This window comes from Neophocaena asiaeorientalis, unplaced genomic scaffold (assembly GCF_003031525.2).
Source record: "Neophocaena asiaeorientalis asiaeorientalis breed wild unplaced genomic scaffold, Neophocaena_asiaeorientalis_V1.1 scaffold299, whole genome shotgun sequence".
Lineage (NCBI taxonomy): Eukaryota > Metazoa > Chordata > Mammalia > Artiodactyla > Phocoenidae > Neophocaena > Neophocaena asiaeorientalis.
In genome coordinates, this window is record NW_020172626.1 from 508,160 (window position 1) to 526,086 (window position 17,927).

At 36.4% G+C, this 17,927-nt stretch overlaps 1 protein-coding gene across 2 annotated transcripts in view; it reads left to right on the forward strand.

The window, feature by feature from the left end:
• PREX2 (phosphatidylinositol-3,4,5-trisphosphate dependent Rac exchange factor 2) overlaps positions 1 to 17,927 on the forward strand; it is a 207,302-nt gene that overhangs the window by 47,380 nt on the left and 141,995 nt on the right. For both annotated transcript variants that reach the window (XM_024739018.1, XM_024739017.1), the window contains exons 11-18: positions 363 to 466; positions 1,174 to 1,223; positions 3,789 to 3,864; positions 7,867 to 7,939; positions 10,460 to 10,602; positions 10,765 to 10,857; positions 12,534 to 12,682; positions 17,553 to 17,638. In XM_024739018.1, the coding sequence (XP_024594786.1) occupies positions 363 to 466; positions 1,174 to 1,223; positions 3,789 to 3,864; positions 7,867 to 7,939; positions 10,460 to 10,602; positions 10,765 to 10,857; positions 12,534 to 12,682; positions 17,553 to 17,638 (774 nt within the window). The remainder of the gene's footprint in view (positions 1 to 362; positions 467 to 1,173; positions 1,224 to 3,788; positions 3,865 to 7,866; positions 7,940 to 10,459; positions 10,603 to 10,764; positions 10,858 to 12,533; positions 12,683 to 17,552; positions 17,639 to 17,927) is intronic.

A 17,927-nucleotide genomic window follows, 5' to 3' on the forward strand; every position in this document is an offset into this window, starting at 1 on the left:
TATCTGCTATTCGAAGGGCACTTTTTGCTTGACTTTGTGGCATTGTGAAGAAATAGAAAACACAAACTCGTCTATTTTATTTAAGTGTAAATCACTACACACACGCACAAATGCATACGCTATGCTACCTAAATGTGGCTAACCTTAATTTAGTTCTTCAGTCATTACATGGAAGTTGTAACTATATTATATATAACAAAATCTTATCATGAATCTTACTATCAAAATACTGGATTAGCATTACTATGTTAGGAAAATGAAAGCTTTTGATAAAACTAAAAGTTTCAGTATTTGGGAATATGTTTTTTATCTGCCAGTTTTTAGATTGTCAGGATTTTAACATACTGTTCTTATGTTCTTAGTTACGGATAAACATCAATTCAAACCAGAACAGATGTTATATCGATTTCGCTATGACGATGGAACCTTTTATCCAAGAAATGAGATGCAGGATGTGATTTCAAAGGTAACAACCTCTCCCATAACCTTTTATCAATAAAAGAATTTGTGTTGTCGTTATATTCTTATCTTCAGCAAGATAAAATCTTGTAGAGAGACTTAAAATAATTCTGCCGGTATAGAAAATTTTTACATGACGTACGTAAGCAAACCTCTTGATTTTTTTCTTGCTATTTTAAGAATTAGAATGTTAGATCATTGTTTTTATTCTCTTTATCTAATTCTAAAAGGGAATAGTGTAGTTGCATAACTCAGAAGATTATATCTGTTGAAAACTGTTTCACATGTAGCGACAAGTGGTCATGATACTTGAATAAATTTAACAAAAAGATAAATACATAAAATTTATGTAATATCAGTTTTCTTTGTACACTTGACAAAATTTATATTGACATGTAATGATCAAGTAGTATGATGGACCACTACATAGATTTATATTCTGTTTACATTATATCTCGAAATTTTATATTTTAAGAAAATAGTTTTAAAAGTCCTCTGTGTATGTATATGTCATATGTATATGAAAAATTCATAGCACAATTTAATCCTGTTTTTAAAGATTTAAGTTATATTATTTTTATGATGTAATGTATCATTTGAATAATAGGGTAATGATTTCAGCATGTTGACAGTGAATCTGTTTTATTCAAAATTTCATCGGTTTGTCCTTTGAGTGATCTTACTTGCTTTTGACATATTTTTGTCTTACAATAGGGCGTACGATTATATTGCCGTCTTCATAGTCTGTTTACTCCAGTGATAAGGTGAGTCTAGTTTCTAAGTTCTGGGAGGTTAAATGGAAATATTTATATTGCATATTAGATAAATATTATTAAGCTGCAACTTAACTTATTTTGTTTTTCTTCCCAAAGTGAAAATTTTACTTTTAAAGATTAAGTCACAATTTATCTGAAAATATTTCTGAATTTTCTGAGGCTCTAATTATACCATTTCTTCTACTCTTTTTATTCTGATTTCTAATATTATTTGCCATTAATTCATAGTAAATTACAGGCTTGATTTTGAAATGATCCACCTTCAGTTAATATTTAATAAATAATAGTTGGCTGGTTGGTAGAGGATTTCAAAATACTGTTTACTATAAATATTTACCATTATGGTTATTTGTATACTAATTTTTTTCATTAGACTGTGTAATCAAATCTTGGATATGTATTTTATTTCACAATATTTTTTAAATCATCTTTTATCCAAAGAAAAAATTTTGCACTTGAAAATTAAGAATTGATTTGGAGTTAATAATTATAATTTTCTCATTTTTTTTCTGTACCATGTTTTAACTTCAGAAGAGGTGCCTTTTTGTTTTTTAAAGAGAAATCAGGATTCATTTGCAGTTTATCTCTTTAGAAAAACAGCAGGAAACTGAGTTCTGTGTTATGATTACTAATAGAGATCATCAGTACTTTTGTAATATGCACTCGTATACACTAACTGGTAGGATGTAATGTAATGTAAAACTAATTTCAGACGGCCAGATATCATTTGGAGTTTATTGACTAAAACATACTTTTCGGAACAGAAAAATGAGCATACTATTTCTAAAATGAATATAGAGGCTTTTCAGTCGTGGCTGTAGAATCCAAACGTTTGATGGACAGTGTTTCTGTTTTTCACTCTGCTTTCCAATTCCAAGAAAATGCAGAGCTTAAAAAAAAAAAAGATTCCAAAAGTTGCTGGTAAGCGTTGGAATGCCCACACTGCAGGTCCCGAAGGAGAAGACAGAATTTTACCTATTACTCCTGAAAATGCCCTGTCCACTTTCACAAGCAGGCTTCACAAAGTAAAAAGAGGTGAAAGGAACCAACATTCGTTGATTGTCTGCTATATTCCTGGCACAGGCACTCTGTGAATATGTTGGATAATGTAATGCTAAAAGATGGTTTGATACTTAAGGTTTTGTTCTGCTAAACTAATAGAAAAGGATACTGGATAATTTTTTCAGGCCACACGTGTATGTATATGTAGGTTTCACATGTGAGAAAATGTGTTCTGAAAATATATTTTAGCCATGTGGGATTTCTTATCAAGAAAGTTACATTCTGAAAGAGCTGATAAGAAGGAATTGTTCTTTGGCTAGAAATGACGATGGTTTATGAGTTGTGCAAGGTAAATTTACGAGAAAAAACCCCATAAAACAGATGGAATGTACGATAGTCATGTGTGAACTCAGCTTATGAAAAGAAAAATGACTTGGGTGAAGAATCCACAGACCCACGTGTGGTCTATAAAAGACTCCTCTGTCCTTCTTATTGACACATGGAAACCAAGATGAAATGGGTGATGAGGTATCAGAAGTAGGGAGGTAGACTTAAAAAGATTTTTAAAAATATGCTCTTGATTACTGGCTAACTAGTTCATTCACTGTTGAACTCTCAGAAATTTCATTCATGTTTCAGGGAGCTTTTTATGAAAATGGATGAAATCATGTCAATATTAATTGTAAACTACTGACAGAAGCTAAAGAACCATGAATATAGCCAGTAATTTTTTGTCACGCCAAGTTGATTGCAGTTTGGATTTTTTGGACATGTTGAAAAGACTGTCGTTTTCTCACTCCATTTTGATCCAGGCCTGCAAACCTGCAAAGTAAATGAATTACAGGTTTCCACCCTTGGGACCTTATTCTGACCATGAGCACTTTGTTGGTATCTAACTAGACTTTGAAACGTTTCTCAGAACTGGGAAGTCTGCAGAAAGGAGAGTCTGCTGTGGAGAGCCAGGATTCCCGGGGCTGCCTGGGGATGCAGCGTGGCTGAGTCCGTGCTCTGATCAGAGAAAATGAATCACGAGGTTCTCGGTGTGTTTCCCTCAAGACAGGCCTCAGGTCTCCCACTACAGCTGAGCCTAATGAATAATCCTCTGGGGCAAATCCTGCCTTCCTGGAGAACTTAGGAGCAGAAATACAAGGGGTTGCTTTATTTCCCGTACTTTGAGATTTTTCGTAGACTCTATCTTGATTTAAAGGGAGGGAATTCTATTTTATTATTCTTTTACTAATGAGCTATTGTATTTCTAGCCAAGTTATTACCAGGTAACATAACATTAACAATCAGTTTGGAGATAGGAAAATGTGAAAGAAAAATGTCCTGTTTTGGTATCCTTGTGGGTTTCTTCTTCTGGTGTGAGTTGGTGAAGGGAGTTTTCAGGTGTGTACGCCTTGTAAAGCTGTCTTATTTACACATAAGTGGGACAGTCAATTCAAATTACATTGAGTAAACTCTTCTGTTGCACACTGATACGAAATGAAATGGTTCCTTGTGCTTACTTGTCCTCTTGCTTAATGTTTTTTCTTTCTCTTTCCTTTATAGAGATAAAGATTACCACTTAAGAACCTACAAATCTGTGGTTATGGCCAACAAGCTGATAGACTGGTTAATTGCACAGGTAAATAGACAAATAGAAGTTACTGAGTTACATTCATTGCTGCTTTAGACTTTGAAGTGATTTAGGTACTTTTTAAAACTCCCACTTGCCAATGAGACAGTGAAATAACTTGACCAAGTTCATACAGCTAAAATGAAGCAGAGTTAGGATTTGAACCTGGATCATCTGACTTCAGAGTCCCAGACTTGATTTTTATGCAGTATTGTCTTTCAAGAGGAAGGTGTTTCTGGATTCAAAAATATCACCTGAGATCCATCAAGAAACGAAGTATAATTTAAATAAATGTGCATGTACTAAAATTACTTGTATGTTTTGTTCACTGATTTGTTTTAAGGTATCTGGTTTTTAGTCCTAGCAGGTTATATTCTAATCTCCCTGTGCCTTCTTCTCTGTTAGATAATAATTGTGTTTTGATAATATGAGCTTTACTTCTCTGAAATGGATTGAAATTTCCAATTAGTGTGAACAGGGGAGGGTGAATGGGTGAATGCGGTAAGATGTATCATTTACGTATTGCCCTATGTGTATGGCTAGAAGCTTTTGCAACTGAGATCTGCCCTGCTTTTCATGCTAATGGTAATGCTTGTCCTCCTAATGCAGCTGTAAACTTTATAAGCCCATAGGTAGACAGCATCACAAAATATTTACCCCTCCCCACGGGCCCACTCTCAAGCGTCACTCCCCTCCCCCCCCCAAAAATAGAGTATCCATCTGCATACACTGTAAATAGGAAAGTATAAAACTTGCTGTGATTTTTGTTCTGCTTCTTAGAATGTGGGAGCTGATAGCTGGTATTGAGAAAACGTTATTTGCAACTCAAGGCATCTAGCCCATCATAATAGATATTCAAATATAAATTTATTTAAATGTTTTATTGTACTAGATCAAGTAATAAATAGTCAAATGTTTTCCAGGGATTAAAGAAAAGGCTAAGAAAACTGATATCCACTTTGACAGAACTTACTATTTTGAGAAAGGGGATATTGCTTGGTTGAAATGTTCTCATTACATTTGGATATTTGAGTCAATTTACTTTTCTGTTATTGAAGAAATTAGCCTACCTCCTTTGTTGCAAGTGGATAATAACGTTTGATGCTCAGTCATAGAAATGTTTATTTTTTGTTTCAGATATTAACGGTTAATTCCCATTTGATTCATCTGTGCACATACATTTTGAGATTTTTATTTTTAATATTAACTTCTACACTATCCAAGACCACCTATTTTTGCATTTTATGGCACTTAGATTTATTTTATCTAGAAATTAAGATCTTAGATTAAATCAAACAGTTCTTTTTTGATAAAACCCAAATTCCTATGTCCAGGGGGTTTACTAGTGTGAGAGCCTTTTATAACACTATGGTCAGTGTGTGTCATTGGGATTGGTTCTGTGTTTGGTAACAGAGTTGGAATTTCATCTAGAAATTAAACTGTTCCAGAATTCACATGAATTCTTGTACTATATGCTGATTATATGGGAAAACTGAAGAAAGTTTTTTTGAAGCAAAAGCTGATGTTGAATAAATATTTAAAGTTCTGACTCAGGAAGTCAGTTATCAACTTTTTTTTTTTTTTTCCTTTTTGGCACGTTTACTTTCCAAGTGTGAATATTAGAAGGCTAAAATAAGTTGCTCAAAAAACGGACCAAGTTGCAATTCTTTTTTTCTTCAGCTTTTCCTAGTGGTCTGTTATGACAGCATCTGTAGAAATTGTACATAATAGAAATTGAAGTGGACTGGGATTCAGGTAATCTGGTGTCTGATGACAGTTCTGCTGATAAGCAGTTCTGCAAACTTGATTGAGTCACTTAATCTCTCTAGATTTTATTTTCACAGCTGTTTTCTGCTTACTGGACTAGCTGTATATGTCAGCTCTTCTCTGTCACTTAAGCTTTATGATTCTGATGGTGTAAAACGTATCCAAATGTACGTATCAGACCTGATTAACTCTAGCTTCAGATTCGGACAATATGGGCTGGCTGTGAAAAGAAAGACATGGTAATGGTGTGATAAGAGAAGGATAAGTTACAGTTCTTAATCTAAGATGGAAAAGAGATATTTTAAAAGTAAGGTTCTCTTTCCACCAAGGCTCTCAAGTGATAATAAAACTTAATTTCTAGCATTGACCGGGACACTGAGTTGACTTGGAGAGCTTAAGGGGACCAAATAGAGAACTGACTCCAGTGTGATAGTCTATGTGTTGTTTGGAGTATAGTCTAGATCTGATAGCTTTTGGATGATGGTACTTCTTATATACCATATTTTAAGTGACTAAGTTCTTCACCAGATTTGAATTGCTGGAGGGCAGGGAAGTATTTTTTGTTTGAGTGCTTTACTCTCTGTAGCACTTGGCACACTTTGTGGCAGAAAAAAAAATCTTTTGAGTGAATTCGTAAAAGTTACGTAACAGCTATATTTTGAAAAGGGCACAGATGCGTTGTCCAAAGATACAGATTATACATGTCTTGTTAGTTAACAGGATTAGCGAGGGGTGGAGTTGTCACAGCATGAGGTGACACTTGTTTTGGTCCTTGATAGACAGATAGGTAGAATTTAAATGTGTGAAGGGTGACAATTGGGGGGGCCAGCTTGACAAGAGTGAAGGTGACCCCACCTTTAGAAAATGAGGCTGGAGGGGTAGAATGAAGTTAGGATTATGGGAGGCCTGGAAAGCCCAACAGAAAATTTTGATATTTTACGATTATTAAAAAAGAGTCAGTGTAAAGTTTTGGAACGTGATATTCCTGTGTAAGGAAGCTTAATTCTATAAAGGCAATAAGTTAGAGAAAGTACAGGAAAAAATTATGGCAATTTAGAAGTGAAATGAAGAAACACTGGGTTAGGGTGTTGAGATAGAAATGAAATAGAAGCCAGAGAGAAGAGGGGATGGATTTGGTAGAGTATTGTACCTAAGAGCTAAAACATAGGACTAGGAAAAATGAGATAATATGTAAGAAAGCACTTCTTAAAGCGTAAAACATACAACCGTCATGACATATAGACACATGTACATACATATACACATATATATTCATATGCAGTCGGCCCTCTTGGGATCTACGAGGGATTGGTTCCAGGACCCCTGAAGATACCAAAATCCACAGATGCTCAAGTCCCTTACATAAAATAGAGTAGTATTTGCAAATAACCTCCCATGTACTTTAAGTAATCTCAAGATTACTTATAATACCTGATGTAATGTAAATACTGTGTAAACAGTGTCTGGTCCTGCAATTCAAGCTTTGCTTTTTGGAACTTTCTGGATTTTTTTTCTCTGAATAATTTTGATCCGTGGTTGGTTGAATCTTCAGATGCTGAACCCGTGGTGACAGAGGGCAGACTGTATATGAATTCATACTTAAATGAATAAAATAGACGTTTTCTAGATAAAAATCATAACAAAAGTTTGCATTGGGCTTTCTTTTGGGGATCAGTTATATGAGCTGATTTTTTTTTTTGGCAAGATAGAGAAGCTTGCATTTGCTGACTTCACTGAACAACACACTCTTAGGGTCTTACGAGTCACCCTAGATTAGTAGGTTTCTTTGGGGGTACTTAAAGAGCAAGGCCATTTTGTGGAAGGGAGGTGATAGCTGAGATCACGCATAATAATTTTTACTTAGCAAGTTTTATTTAGTGAGTTTTCAATATGTAGGATATTTCCTTGATACATAATTGCGATATAAGGTCAAAGACATAAGAGAAAGGGATCATTTGTGGTAGCAATACATTTTAGTTACCTGTGTATTTTTCCTTTTAAATAAGACATGATTTTTCTCAAGAAGTATGAAATCTTTATTTTTTATGTAATGTCAGAAGAAGATATTTTCATAATCAAGTGAATGTTTTATAAGCCTTAGATGGATCGTGGCCTTATGAAAGCAGCGTCTGTCCTAATGTATGAATGGCTTTGTCAGTACGGTGCTGAAATGTCAATCGTGGTTTAGATGCAGCAGAATCTTCAGTTGCCTATTAACTTGTACAGGGCTTTTGTGGTTAACAGGGGGATTGCCGCACCAGAGAAGAGGCAATGATATTTGGCGTTGGACTCTGTGACAATGGATTTATGCACCACGGTAGGGATTGTTATTGTGGAAGCTTACAGATGTATTTCGCTGTTTTGTTTTGTTAGGACGCTGGGAGTGTCTCAGTGTTCCAGGGAAGTCATCTAGAGACAAACCAGCAAGACTGTCTGGGTCTTGCCACGTGTCCCTCTTGGGTCACCACGTCTGCATTCAATGTTGCTTTGGTGCCTTTGCTGTGTCTTACGACTCTTATCTACCAGTTGCCATTACTTCTCTTCTGTTTTTCTCGACTGATCCCAAAAAAGCAACAGCTTGAGCTAGAAGTTTCTAAAAAAAAAAAAAAAAAAAAATGAATATTGGGGAAAAATTTTTAAAAAAAAAAAAAAAAAAAAGCTGATATATCTCTTTGAAACTATTTTAGGTCAGACCCATGTTTTCTTTTTTGAATGCCAGTATATATTAGAATGATTAAATGAGAGCATTTAATCTGAACATTTATTGTTATTTTTAGAAAAATGCTTTCAAAATTATCTCAGAGAACAAAATTATAAATCTCTGGGAAAAAATCTGTTTCTTTTTGGCTACTAATTAAAGATTGAATTTCTTTCTTGTTTGATGACTTCATTTCCCTTCAATTTACAAAAATAATGAGACTTAGTTTTCCCTCTCTATTCATACCATCTTATAGATTCCATAAACCCAAACAATCTCTCTTCATTGTTAATATTTGCATATGTGTATATTTGATAGGTCTTGTACCTATTTGTCAATTATACTCAAAGTTGTTACCTCTTTCCAAAGAAAAGAAGTACAGCAAAAGTTAACAGCGATTTTGAGAGCATCCTTGGTTATCGTATATTCCTTTGGGAATTCCGTAACATTCTAGTATCTCTGGACCACTGTATGAGTTGTGATAGGGGAAATATCTGTCTTTGAAGAGCCAACAATGGAATGGAAGGAATGACATCATTATAGGGGATTAAAACTATAATATCAACCTTCAAAGGTTTTGATTATTTTTCTTTTTAAAGTATCAACAAGCAGCAATTTTATCTAAATATTTTTTTTTTAATATTGAGTTACAATAAAGGTTTTCCCTACGAAAGTCTCTGTCAGTAAAGCACAGCTAGTTCCACTCATTCCTGGCCTTACTGATGTTCTCTCTCCCTGCCTTTAGACTGACTATTTGGTGGAGGAAAACAGTAGTAGCAGAAACACCATGTGAGTTTTGGGAAACTGCTTAGGTCATGTAGGCAAGACCTAACTCGATCTCAATTATATCCTCATTTCTCTTGTCACGTACAACTTGTGTTACCTTTTAATTTGTGGTTGGTAGTTTCATTTGTTAACTCACGTTGCCAACCAGTCCTTCATTCAAAGGTCAGTTCGTACATACAACTAGTCAACAATTGTGATTTGGACCTCCGTTAAAATAATGAAATCAAAAGCTGTCATTTTTGGTTGCCTACTATAAGCCAAGTTATTTACACTTATTACCTCATTTTAGTTTCATCCAACATTATGAAGAAGGTTTTACTGCCTGCATTTTACGGGTGAGGAAACTGAAGTTCAAGGAGTTTAAGTAACTTTCCTAGTGTTTCACTCAGAATCAGTCCCAGACTTGGAATTTGAGCTCCCGGTCTGTCTTATGATAAAGCCTGAAATTCTTCTGTGCCCTGGGACTGCAGATCTTAGATCCCTGACTCAGTGATTCAACCTGTCTCAACAAGTAAGTTTTAGGGTATAAGGGTAGATAAGGAGAAATAGAGAAGATTTCTCTTTTAAGACACTTTGACAGTTGTCAGGTCCTCACTGAGTACAAATTCTTTCTATTAGTATTTAGCTTTATTTTTAAAAAGGCTAACAAAACATATACCTTATATCATGAGAGCTTGCCAGGAAGCTTAGGGACTTTGGGGGGAAATATTAATGTTCAGATAAAAGGGAAGAAACTGACCTTTGCAGAAATAAGGTTATTTGAGAATAATGTTTTTACAGAAAAGAACTAGGAATTAGTGGGAACTAAAATCACTTTTCACCCAGAAGACATCTTTCTGGTTTGAAGGGTTGGAATAAAAGCAACCACAGTGGGAATTGCTCACACACGTAAGGGCAACAGTTAACCCATTTGAATTTTCCCATAATTGTGCAGGATATTGAAAACAGAAATGTTTTTGTGTTTTTACTTAAAATGTTTACCACAAATTTGAAACACTGTAGGTTTCTGTGTTTTGAACTGCATACATTTTTGGACTCAATATAATCTTTGACTTAAAGTTGGGTTTTAATCTGGAAAGGTGGCAGACTTGGTTAAGAAAAAAAGTTAACAATGAAAAAAATATTACTTATTTTAAAAATTCAAAATTATTTAGGTAATAGTAATCTAAAGGAAACATTGGCTTGAAATTATAGAAAGAAATAAAAAAGGGTTATTGGGATATTTGTGAATGTAACTTGTTCTAGGTAATGGGACAGGGTATTAATTTAGGGGTCTGAAGGGTCTGTCAGTATGGAAACTGAGGTCAATTTGGGGGTAATTGAAACAGTTTGAATCTCTCTCTGTTTCCATAGTCCTTGAAAAAAGTGAATTCAAAGACGAACCCTTACTTTTCCGCTTTTTTGCTGATGAGGAAATGGAAGGATCAAATATGAAACATCGACTGATGAAACATGATTTAAAAGTTGTAGAAAATGTTATAGCCAAATCATTATTGGTAAGTTTGTTACTGTGCTCTGCAGGTTTTCTTCTTGCTTAGACATTAACAGGAGATTACATAAACATGTTTGACAGTGATGCAACATATTATTTCATTCTGTTTGATTTGTAAGTTTTTTCATAGTTGTTTTATTAATAGTGTTAATATTTTGCATTTCAGATTAAATCCAATGAAGGCAGCTATGGTTTTGGGTTAGAAGACAAAAATAAAGTTCCAATAATAAAGTTGGTAGAAAAGGGGTCTAATGCTGAGGTAATGTAAATTAGCATTTTTATTTAACTTTGTCCGTAACATACAAACATAAAAGTTTTACACAAAGTGAAATCAGCCTCTTAGTATCTTTATGGAAAATAATGTTTCTGAATAATCTTATTCTGAGGTTCTTTTAAATACTGTTGGGTTTGTGACAGAGGTTGTCTGGGTACTTAAGGCTAGTGGGAGGAGGTATTGTAGAGATCTACAGCTTGAACTGTCGACCTCCTAGGAGACCAGGTGGCTTATTCCATGTCTGATTCTAGCCTGCAGCCCTGTGGAGACTGCATAGGGTGGGACTGTATTGTGTATGTCACATGATTCTTCCATTAAATCTAGGGCTGTATCTTCTATTTTCCTATCACTTTTGATTGTCTTATTTAAGCACAATTTCCATGAGTAAAGCACATGCTTTCGTTTATTTTCTTATTGGGTTAATGCCGATAAATTGATTAATGTACTCTCACCGTACCAGACTTTTAAACAAAGGAATCTCCTGATCATTCATTCATTCAGAAATATTTATTTAGTGCCTGTTATGTGATTAGCAGTGTTCTAGGCTCTGGTAACACAGCAGTGAACAAAACAAAGTTCTCTGCCCTCATGGAACGTGCCTTCTAATGTTATATCCCAAGTATGTCAGGTTAAAAGTATTCCTACCTCTGCCTGGCTTATAAAATGCTTAATCCTCAAGCAAATGTCTCAATTTATAAATTTTTAATAAAGAATGAGAAAATGAATGAAGCGTGGCTTTTAACTTTGAGCCTGTTTAAAGTTAGTAGCAAACTGTCACTTACCCTATTTGCTGGCGCCCAAGGTCTCTGTCTTTTACCAACCTCGTGCAAGACAAAGCTCTATGTACAGCATATTAATTTCAAACAAAATAACTCTGCTCAGCCCATACTCTGTTGGTGGGCCTGGCCAACAAATGACTGTTTTTTATTATTTTCTATGATGAGGAAATGTTTTCCCCAGTCATTTTCAGAGGGTGTTCTTGGAGCCCAGCTTCATCTGACTCTGCCACCAATAAAATGCCCTCTCCCGGGTTTTCGTCATTTGGCTGGTAACCAAAACAGTATATAGTTTACAGGCAGTAGGGTTGGTTAAGAAGATTGGCCTGGTTGGCGTGGAGAGATAATGTCTTCCTTGTCATCTTTCCAGCATCTTGTGATCTGTGCCTGTTGGAGCTCTTCCTTGGTTCCAGGCCATTTCTCTCTCCTGCCCTGTGGTCCCCTATGCTATGTCAGGCTAGAGATGTATATTTGGTTGTTATCCATGTCTGTATAGAGGTTGAAACTCTCTCAGTTATTTGGATATAGATGGAAAACACAGGCAAAAACTTAACCTGGGGTTTGACTGTAGTTAAAAGGATGAAATAAGAACTAAAAAATACAACAGAAAAAAGGGTTACAGGAGAAGTACAGTGTTAAGTCCTGGAGGGAGGGAGGGAGGAGAATTTCAGTAGAGATGGGTGATCAAATTTAAAAGTAGGTCAAAGAGAATAACTGTGTTATCTCTTCCACAGTTCTGTATTGTGACATTGTGTGAATACATTGCTGATGTGTTAAAATGTCAAAATCTCTAAGTTCTAGACCCTTTCAGATTCTAATTCTGTGAAAAAATAGGTTCCTTATTAAAATAAAATTTGATTTTTGTTGTTGTTGTTTCTCTCCTAGATGGCTGGCATGGAAGTTGGGAAAAAGATTTTTGCTATTAATGGTGACCTGGTTTTTATGAGACCTTTCAATGAAGTGGATTGCTTCCTGAAATCATGCTTGAATAGCAGAAAACCTCTAAGAGTTCTTGTGAGCACAAAGCCAAGAGAGTAAGTTGTATAACTTATGTGCGGTTTTTAAAAAAATTAGACATAGGTGAATAAAATAGAAAAGTTAAGAGTGAACATCTGGAATTAAGCATCTCACTGCTTGGCACATTTAAACGTCACCAACATCACTGATACCGGTCTGTAGATAATGGGAAAAAATACGTTGCTTATGATGGTTAAATGCTTGCTACTTAAATCAGGTAGTTTCAACAGAATAATATTTTCCTTTTGATGCCCCAATTTTTCTGGGCTGGGTTGGGTTGAGTTTGATTATGAGTGAAGAAAACTAGTGGGACACTTGGCAATGGAAACTTTATTCTGCCATATTCAGCTCTAAGAATTTCAGGGACTATGATACCATTTACGATTAAATGTTCACAGGAGGTGGGATCAAACCTGGGTGACAGACACTTCCATGCTTTCATGTACTTAGTAATATGTCCATTATGTTAAAAAAATATGTCTACCTACCTATGATTAGAAAAAAAACTTACGTTTATTATAGAAAAGTTAGTGAGTACAGGTTTTTCTAAAGGAAGACATTTTCTTATAATCATATTATCCATAAATGACCATTGTTATTTTTTTGAAATTCAGTGCTAGTTGATTTTTCTAAGTATTGACACACGTACATACAATCAGGTATTTATAAAATGGGAACGTGATTAATGATCTGGGGGGGCTGAAAAAAATTAACAAGATATTATGGATATACTTGGAAAACATTAGCTTTCTGTCTGCAAATCATTGATGGTCTCGTGTTCCTGTATTAGATTTCCATGATTTGTTTAACTGATTTCTTAATTGAGAGAATATACATAAAGTGCTTAGCATAATGTCTTAATGTACTATGATTATATCAATATTACTCTTTAAAATTGAAGTGTATTATTTTAATAGTAATAAGCAACTTCATTAATTTGAAGATAAATGAAGGTTACCACTTCAGAAACAAAAAGGTTTATTTTAACTACTTATAAAAATATTCTAAGTATACGTGGTATAGCATTCTTCCCTACCTTAGTATATATTTTCAGCAATAGCTGGGTCCATCATTTATCTTAAGAGTTAAAGTGCAATGTAACGGGCTAGATTCTGCGGTGTCATCGAGGTAGAGGCTTTAGCTTCTGCCCACAGCTTACCAAGGGGTCTGAAGGAGTGAGAGGGACTCATTAAAGTTAGTAATTTAGGAAGACTTTGAGATGCGGGCAGCAAATAACCATGACAGTGTTTTCTCTCTAAACCTAATTATGATCTATTAGTCACCCTTTCTCCAACCCTATCTAGGATGAGGCTATCTAGTTGCCAAGCTCTGGACAATTTGAGGGCATTTAAAAGGTAAAGGACAGACTGGAAAGGACTGAGGCAGTAGTATTCCAAAGCGATCATTAGTAAACTAAAGGCCCTCTCCATGGCCCCTTGCCCCTGATTTAACCCAGCAAATACTTTTCACTGATCATAGACATTTCAGTTTAGAGGACTTTGAAGTCATCAGCTTTAATACTGAATAGAAAGGGGCAGATCCTCAGTCCTAGAATTAATTGCTAGATGAGCAGGGTTGGAACCTGGGTCTTTTGACTCTCTTCCGTCCATGTTTGCCGCACAGTATCTGAAACCCGATATCTCCCGTCCAGGTTCAAGCCTCTCTTTCACCATTTGCTTGCTAATTGTGTTGCTTCAACAAACTCACCCATAAAAAATGGGGATAATAAGAGTGCCTATGTCACAGAGGTGCTAAGAATATTAAACAAATCTAGGTTTGCTGGGACGAAGTGAGAGAGTGGCATGGACACATATACACTACCAAATGTAAAATAGATAGCTAGTGGGAAGCAGCCACACAGCACAGGGAGATCAGCTCGGTGCTTTGTGTCCACCTAGAGGGGTGGGATAGGGAGGGTGGGAGGGAGATGAAAGAGGGAGGAGATATGGGATATATGTATATGTATAGCTGATTCACTTTGTTATACAGCAGAAACTGACACACCATTGTAAAGCAATTATACTCCAATAAAGATGTTAAAATAAATAAATAAATAAGTAAAATGTATTGGGCACCTATGAGGTGCTGGGTACATTATGAAAGGTAGCATTAAACAAGAAAAAAGAAAAGAATAACATATTCAGGTGTTCCACACATAGTATGTATTCCAGTGATGTTATCTGTGACGCTTATCTATTCTCTCATTTTATTTTTTTTCACTGCTTCTTTATTACATCAAGAGCACATTTTACATTTTATTTCAAAACTGTTTTGAGGATGGAGTACTCAATTTTTTCCTTTTTATTTTTAATTTGTCTGAAGTATTATAACCTTTCCTTTCATATGTCCTTATTCTAACATATGATTCCTATAAACCATTCTCATATTTTCTTATAATAGCTACTTATAATTTATATAGTATTCTGTTTGGGGGGAAAAAGGCAAAATACGACGGGTAAATACAACAGAATTTTTCTTTTGAACCTAGCTGTATTTTACATTTGATAACATCAAGGAATGTTTCAGAAGGCGTTGTAGCAGATAATTTAGTGCACTTACTTTCCTACAGGAAATGAGCATTCCTCTTGTATAAATTTAATTCTTCTTTTAATCATATAGTGGTCCCAGAAGGGGAACATGTTTTCCAAAGGTCGTTTTATGAAGAGAGCCCAGTATTATGAACAAAATGCATCTCACGGTGCTCTGTATAAATTTTGTTAAGAAAAAATATCATCATCTTCTTGAAGATTAGAGTAAGATCAGCCTTGCTTAGCAATATAAGATAGAAGACCTTACTCAGAAAGAGTTTTGAGAGTTCACTATGAATTTTTCGCAGTCCAAAAGCAACAATAATTCACCATGGCCAGATAGCTCCAAGTTATTTCAGCAAAAGTGAACTGTCATTCGTAGCATAGAGAAGCATGAGCTACCTCTGTTTTTGATTTCATGCTCAGAAGATGTATTTATTCCCTTTTCTTTTCCTCAGTCAGTTCTGTCTTCCATCTTCCAGTGTACCTTTGACACACAGTAGTGCCAAGGTGATGTTCAAAGAAAGCAGATACAGCCTTATCCATCAAAGTGTTTAATTAAGGATACAGGATGAATTAGTTCCGTAACCTCTGTGCTGCCAATATACAGATCACTTCATAGTGTGTAATCTAATTTATAATAACATTTTCAGGCTTCCCTAGAACAGACAGTTTGCATTTCTATCACGGAATGCCTGAATGCCTGCTGGGGTTATATTTTATTTTATTTATTTATTTATTTTTTTTTTGCGGTACGTGGGCCTCTCACTGTTGTGGCCTCTCCCGTTGCAGAGCACAGGCTCCGGACGCGCAGGCTCAGCGGCCGTGGCTCACGGGCCCAGCCGCTCCGTGGCACGTGGGATCTTCCTGGACTGGGGCACGAACCCCTGTCCCCTGCATCGGCAGGCGGACTCTCAACCACTGCGCCACCAGGGAAGCCCCGGAGTTATATTTTAAATTGCGGGGCCAGCCCCTGCGTTCAGCCCTAAGGGCCGTGTATGGCTTTCTCGAGTTTTCTAGATGCGGTGTTGCTCTTTCATAGACTGCAAATAAGTGCTGTTGTACCTAACTTCTGATTCTGTCTAATGTGCCCTTGAAGTGCTGCCAACTTTTAGTTCATGATTAATTCATCGTCTTTTGGAAAACACTTGTTTCTGGGGCGTCACGGGCCATCCGTCGAAATGTACTGGGTTGTATTCATTTGTCTTTGCTCTCCCTGGCAGTTTATTTAAACTCATTTTTATTGTTATGATGTTCTGTCTTGTCTCGTGTTCTCTGCTTTTCACGGTTGCTTTCTGATTTCTGCCTTCCTTCCGTGGAGTAGTTCGTTGATTACTACCAGTGGGACATCCGTCCCTGGTTTGCCATGACGGCTGACTCAAGGTCTCCATCTCTTCATCTTCTTTTCCATGTGGATTCATTAAAAATACAGCTTTTCGGGCTTCCCTGGTGGCGCAGTGGTTGAGAGTCTGCCTGCCGATGCAGGGGACGCGGGTTCGTGCCCCAGTCCAGGAGGACCCCCCGTGCCGCGGAGTGGCTGGGCCTGTGAGCCGTGGCCGCTGGGCCTGCGCGTGCGGAGTCTGTGCTCCACAGCGGGAGAGGCCGCAACAGTGAGAGGCCCGCGTACTGCAAAAAAAACCAAAAAACAAAAAATATAGCTTTTCTTATTCTGGTTTACCTTTTGGTGTGTTATCCTTTTAAAATTCCACTGAATAAACACAAAAGTTAATCATATTTGTTAAATTCTTTTGATATTGTGTTTGACAGATCTGTTCTTTAAAACCAGCTCTTTGTTGTCGCTCTTTGCTGAAGTTCCCGACAGGTAGAAACGTGTGAACCCTGTGTTTCTTTTATATTAATTTTAACGATGAGATTTTGCAGCGCACTGATGCCTTCTTTGTCAGAGTAAACTAAGGAGAGAAGCGTCCATTTTACTAAGTATTTACATAGTTCACAGCGGGGCAGTTTACCAGAGCTTTCTCTTTTCGTCTCCACTGACACCCTGCAAAGTAATGTTAACATCATCATCTTTCCGTGGAAACTGGCTCAGTTAAGGAGTTTTTCCAAGTTATCCAACTATGAAGTGACTAAATCAAGATTCAAAGTGAGGTTTGTCTGACCCCAGAGCCTTTGTTCAGGATATTCTGCACAACGACTGTGTTCCGTGGAGGAACTCAGGGTGGCGTGCCTGCTCTGGGCCCCTGGAAGGGCACCCACCATGCTTGTCCAGCCCAGTGTCTTTCACACGGGAGACTATGATACGCATTTACTGAAGGACTGAATAAAGGTGTGGACAACTATTGTTTCAACCAACTGTGGTGTTTTAAAATCATCTTACCTTATTTTTGATTGGCTTTAGGACAGTGAAAATCCCAGATTCAGCGGAGGGACTTGGCTTCCAGATCCGAGGATACGGCCCTTCGGTGGTGCATGCGGTGGGAAGAGGTGAGAAATCCAACCCGTGTGATAACCAGCTTGCCAGCAGGTTTGGATACTCCCTGCTGAAAAACAGTATGTTTAAAAATGCATAATCGTGTTGCTGTGAATTTTCTCATTGGTATTTCTACTGTATTAGCTCAATGATAGTATACTTCTAAAGCAATATTTTCAAAAAAGCTCTTCAAATTGTAAGACATATTTATCATTGTTAAAAATTCATAAGAGAATGATGCTTCCCGGTCTCGCTTTTCTGCATGCTTTAGTTTAATCAAAGGATATAATGACTTTAAGGTTT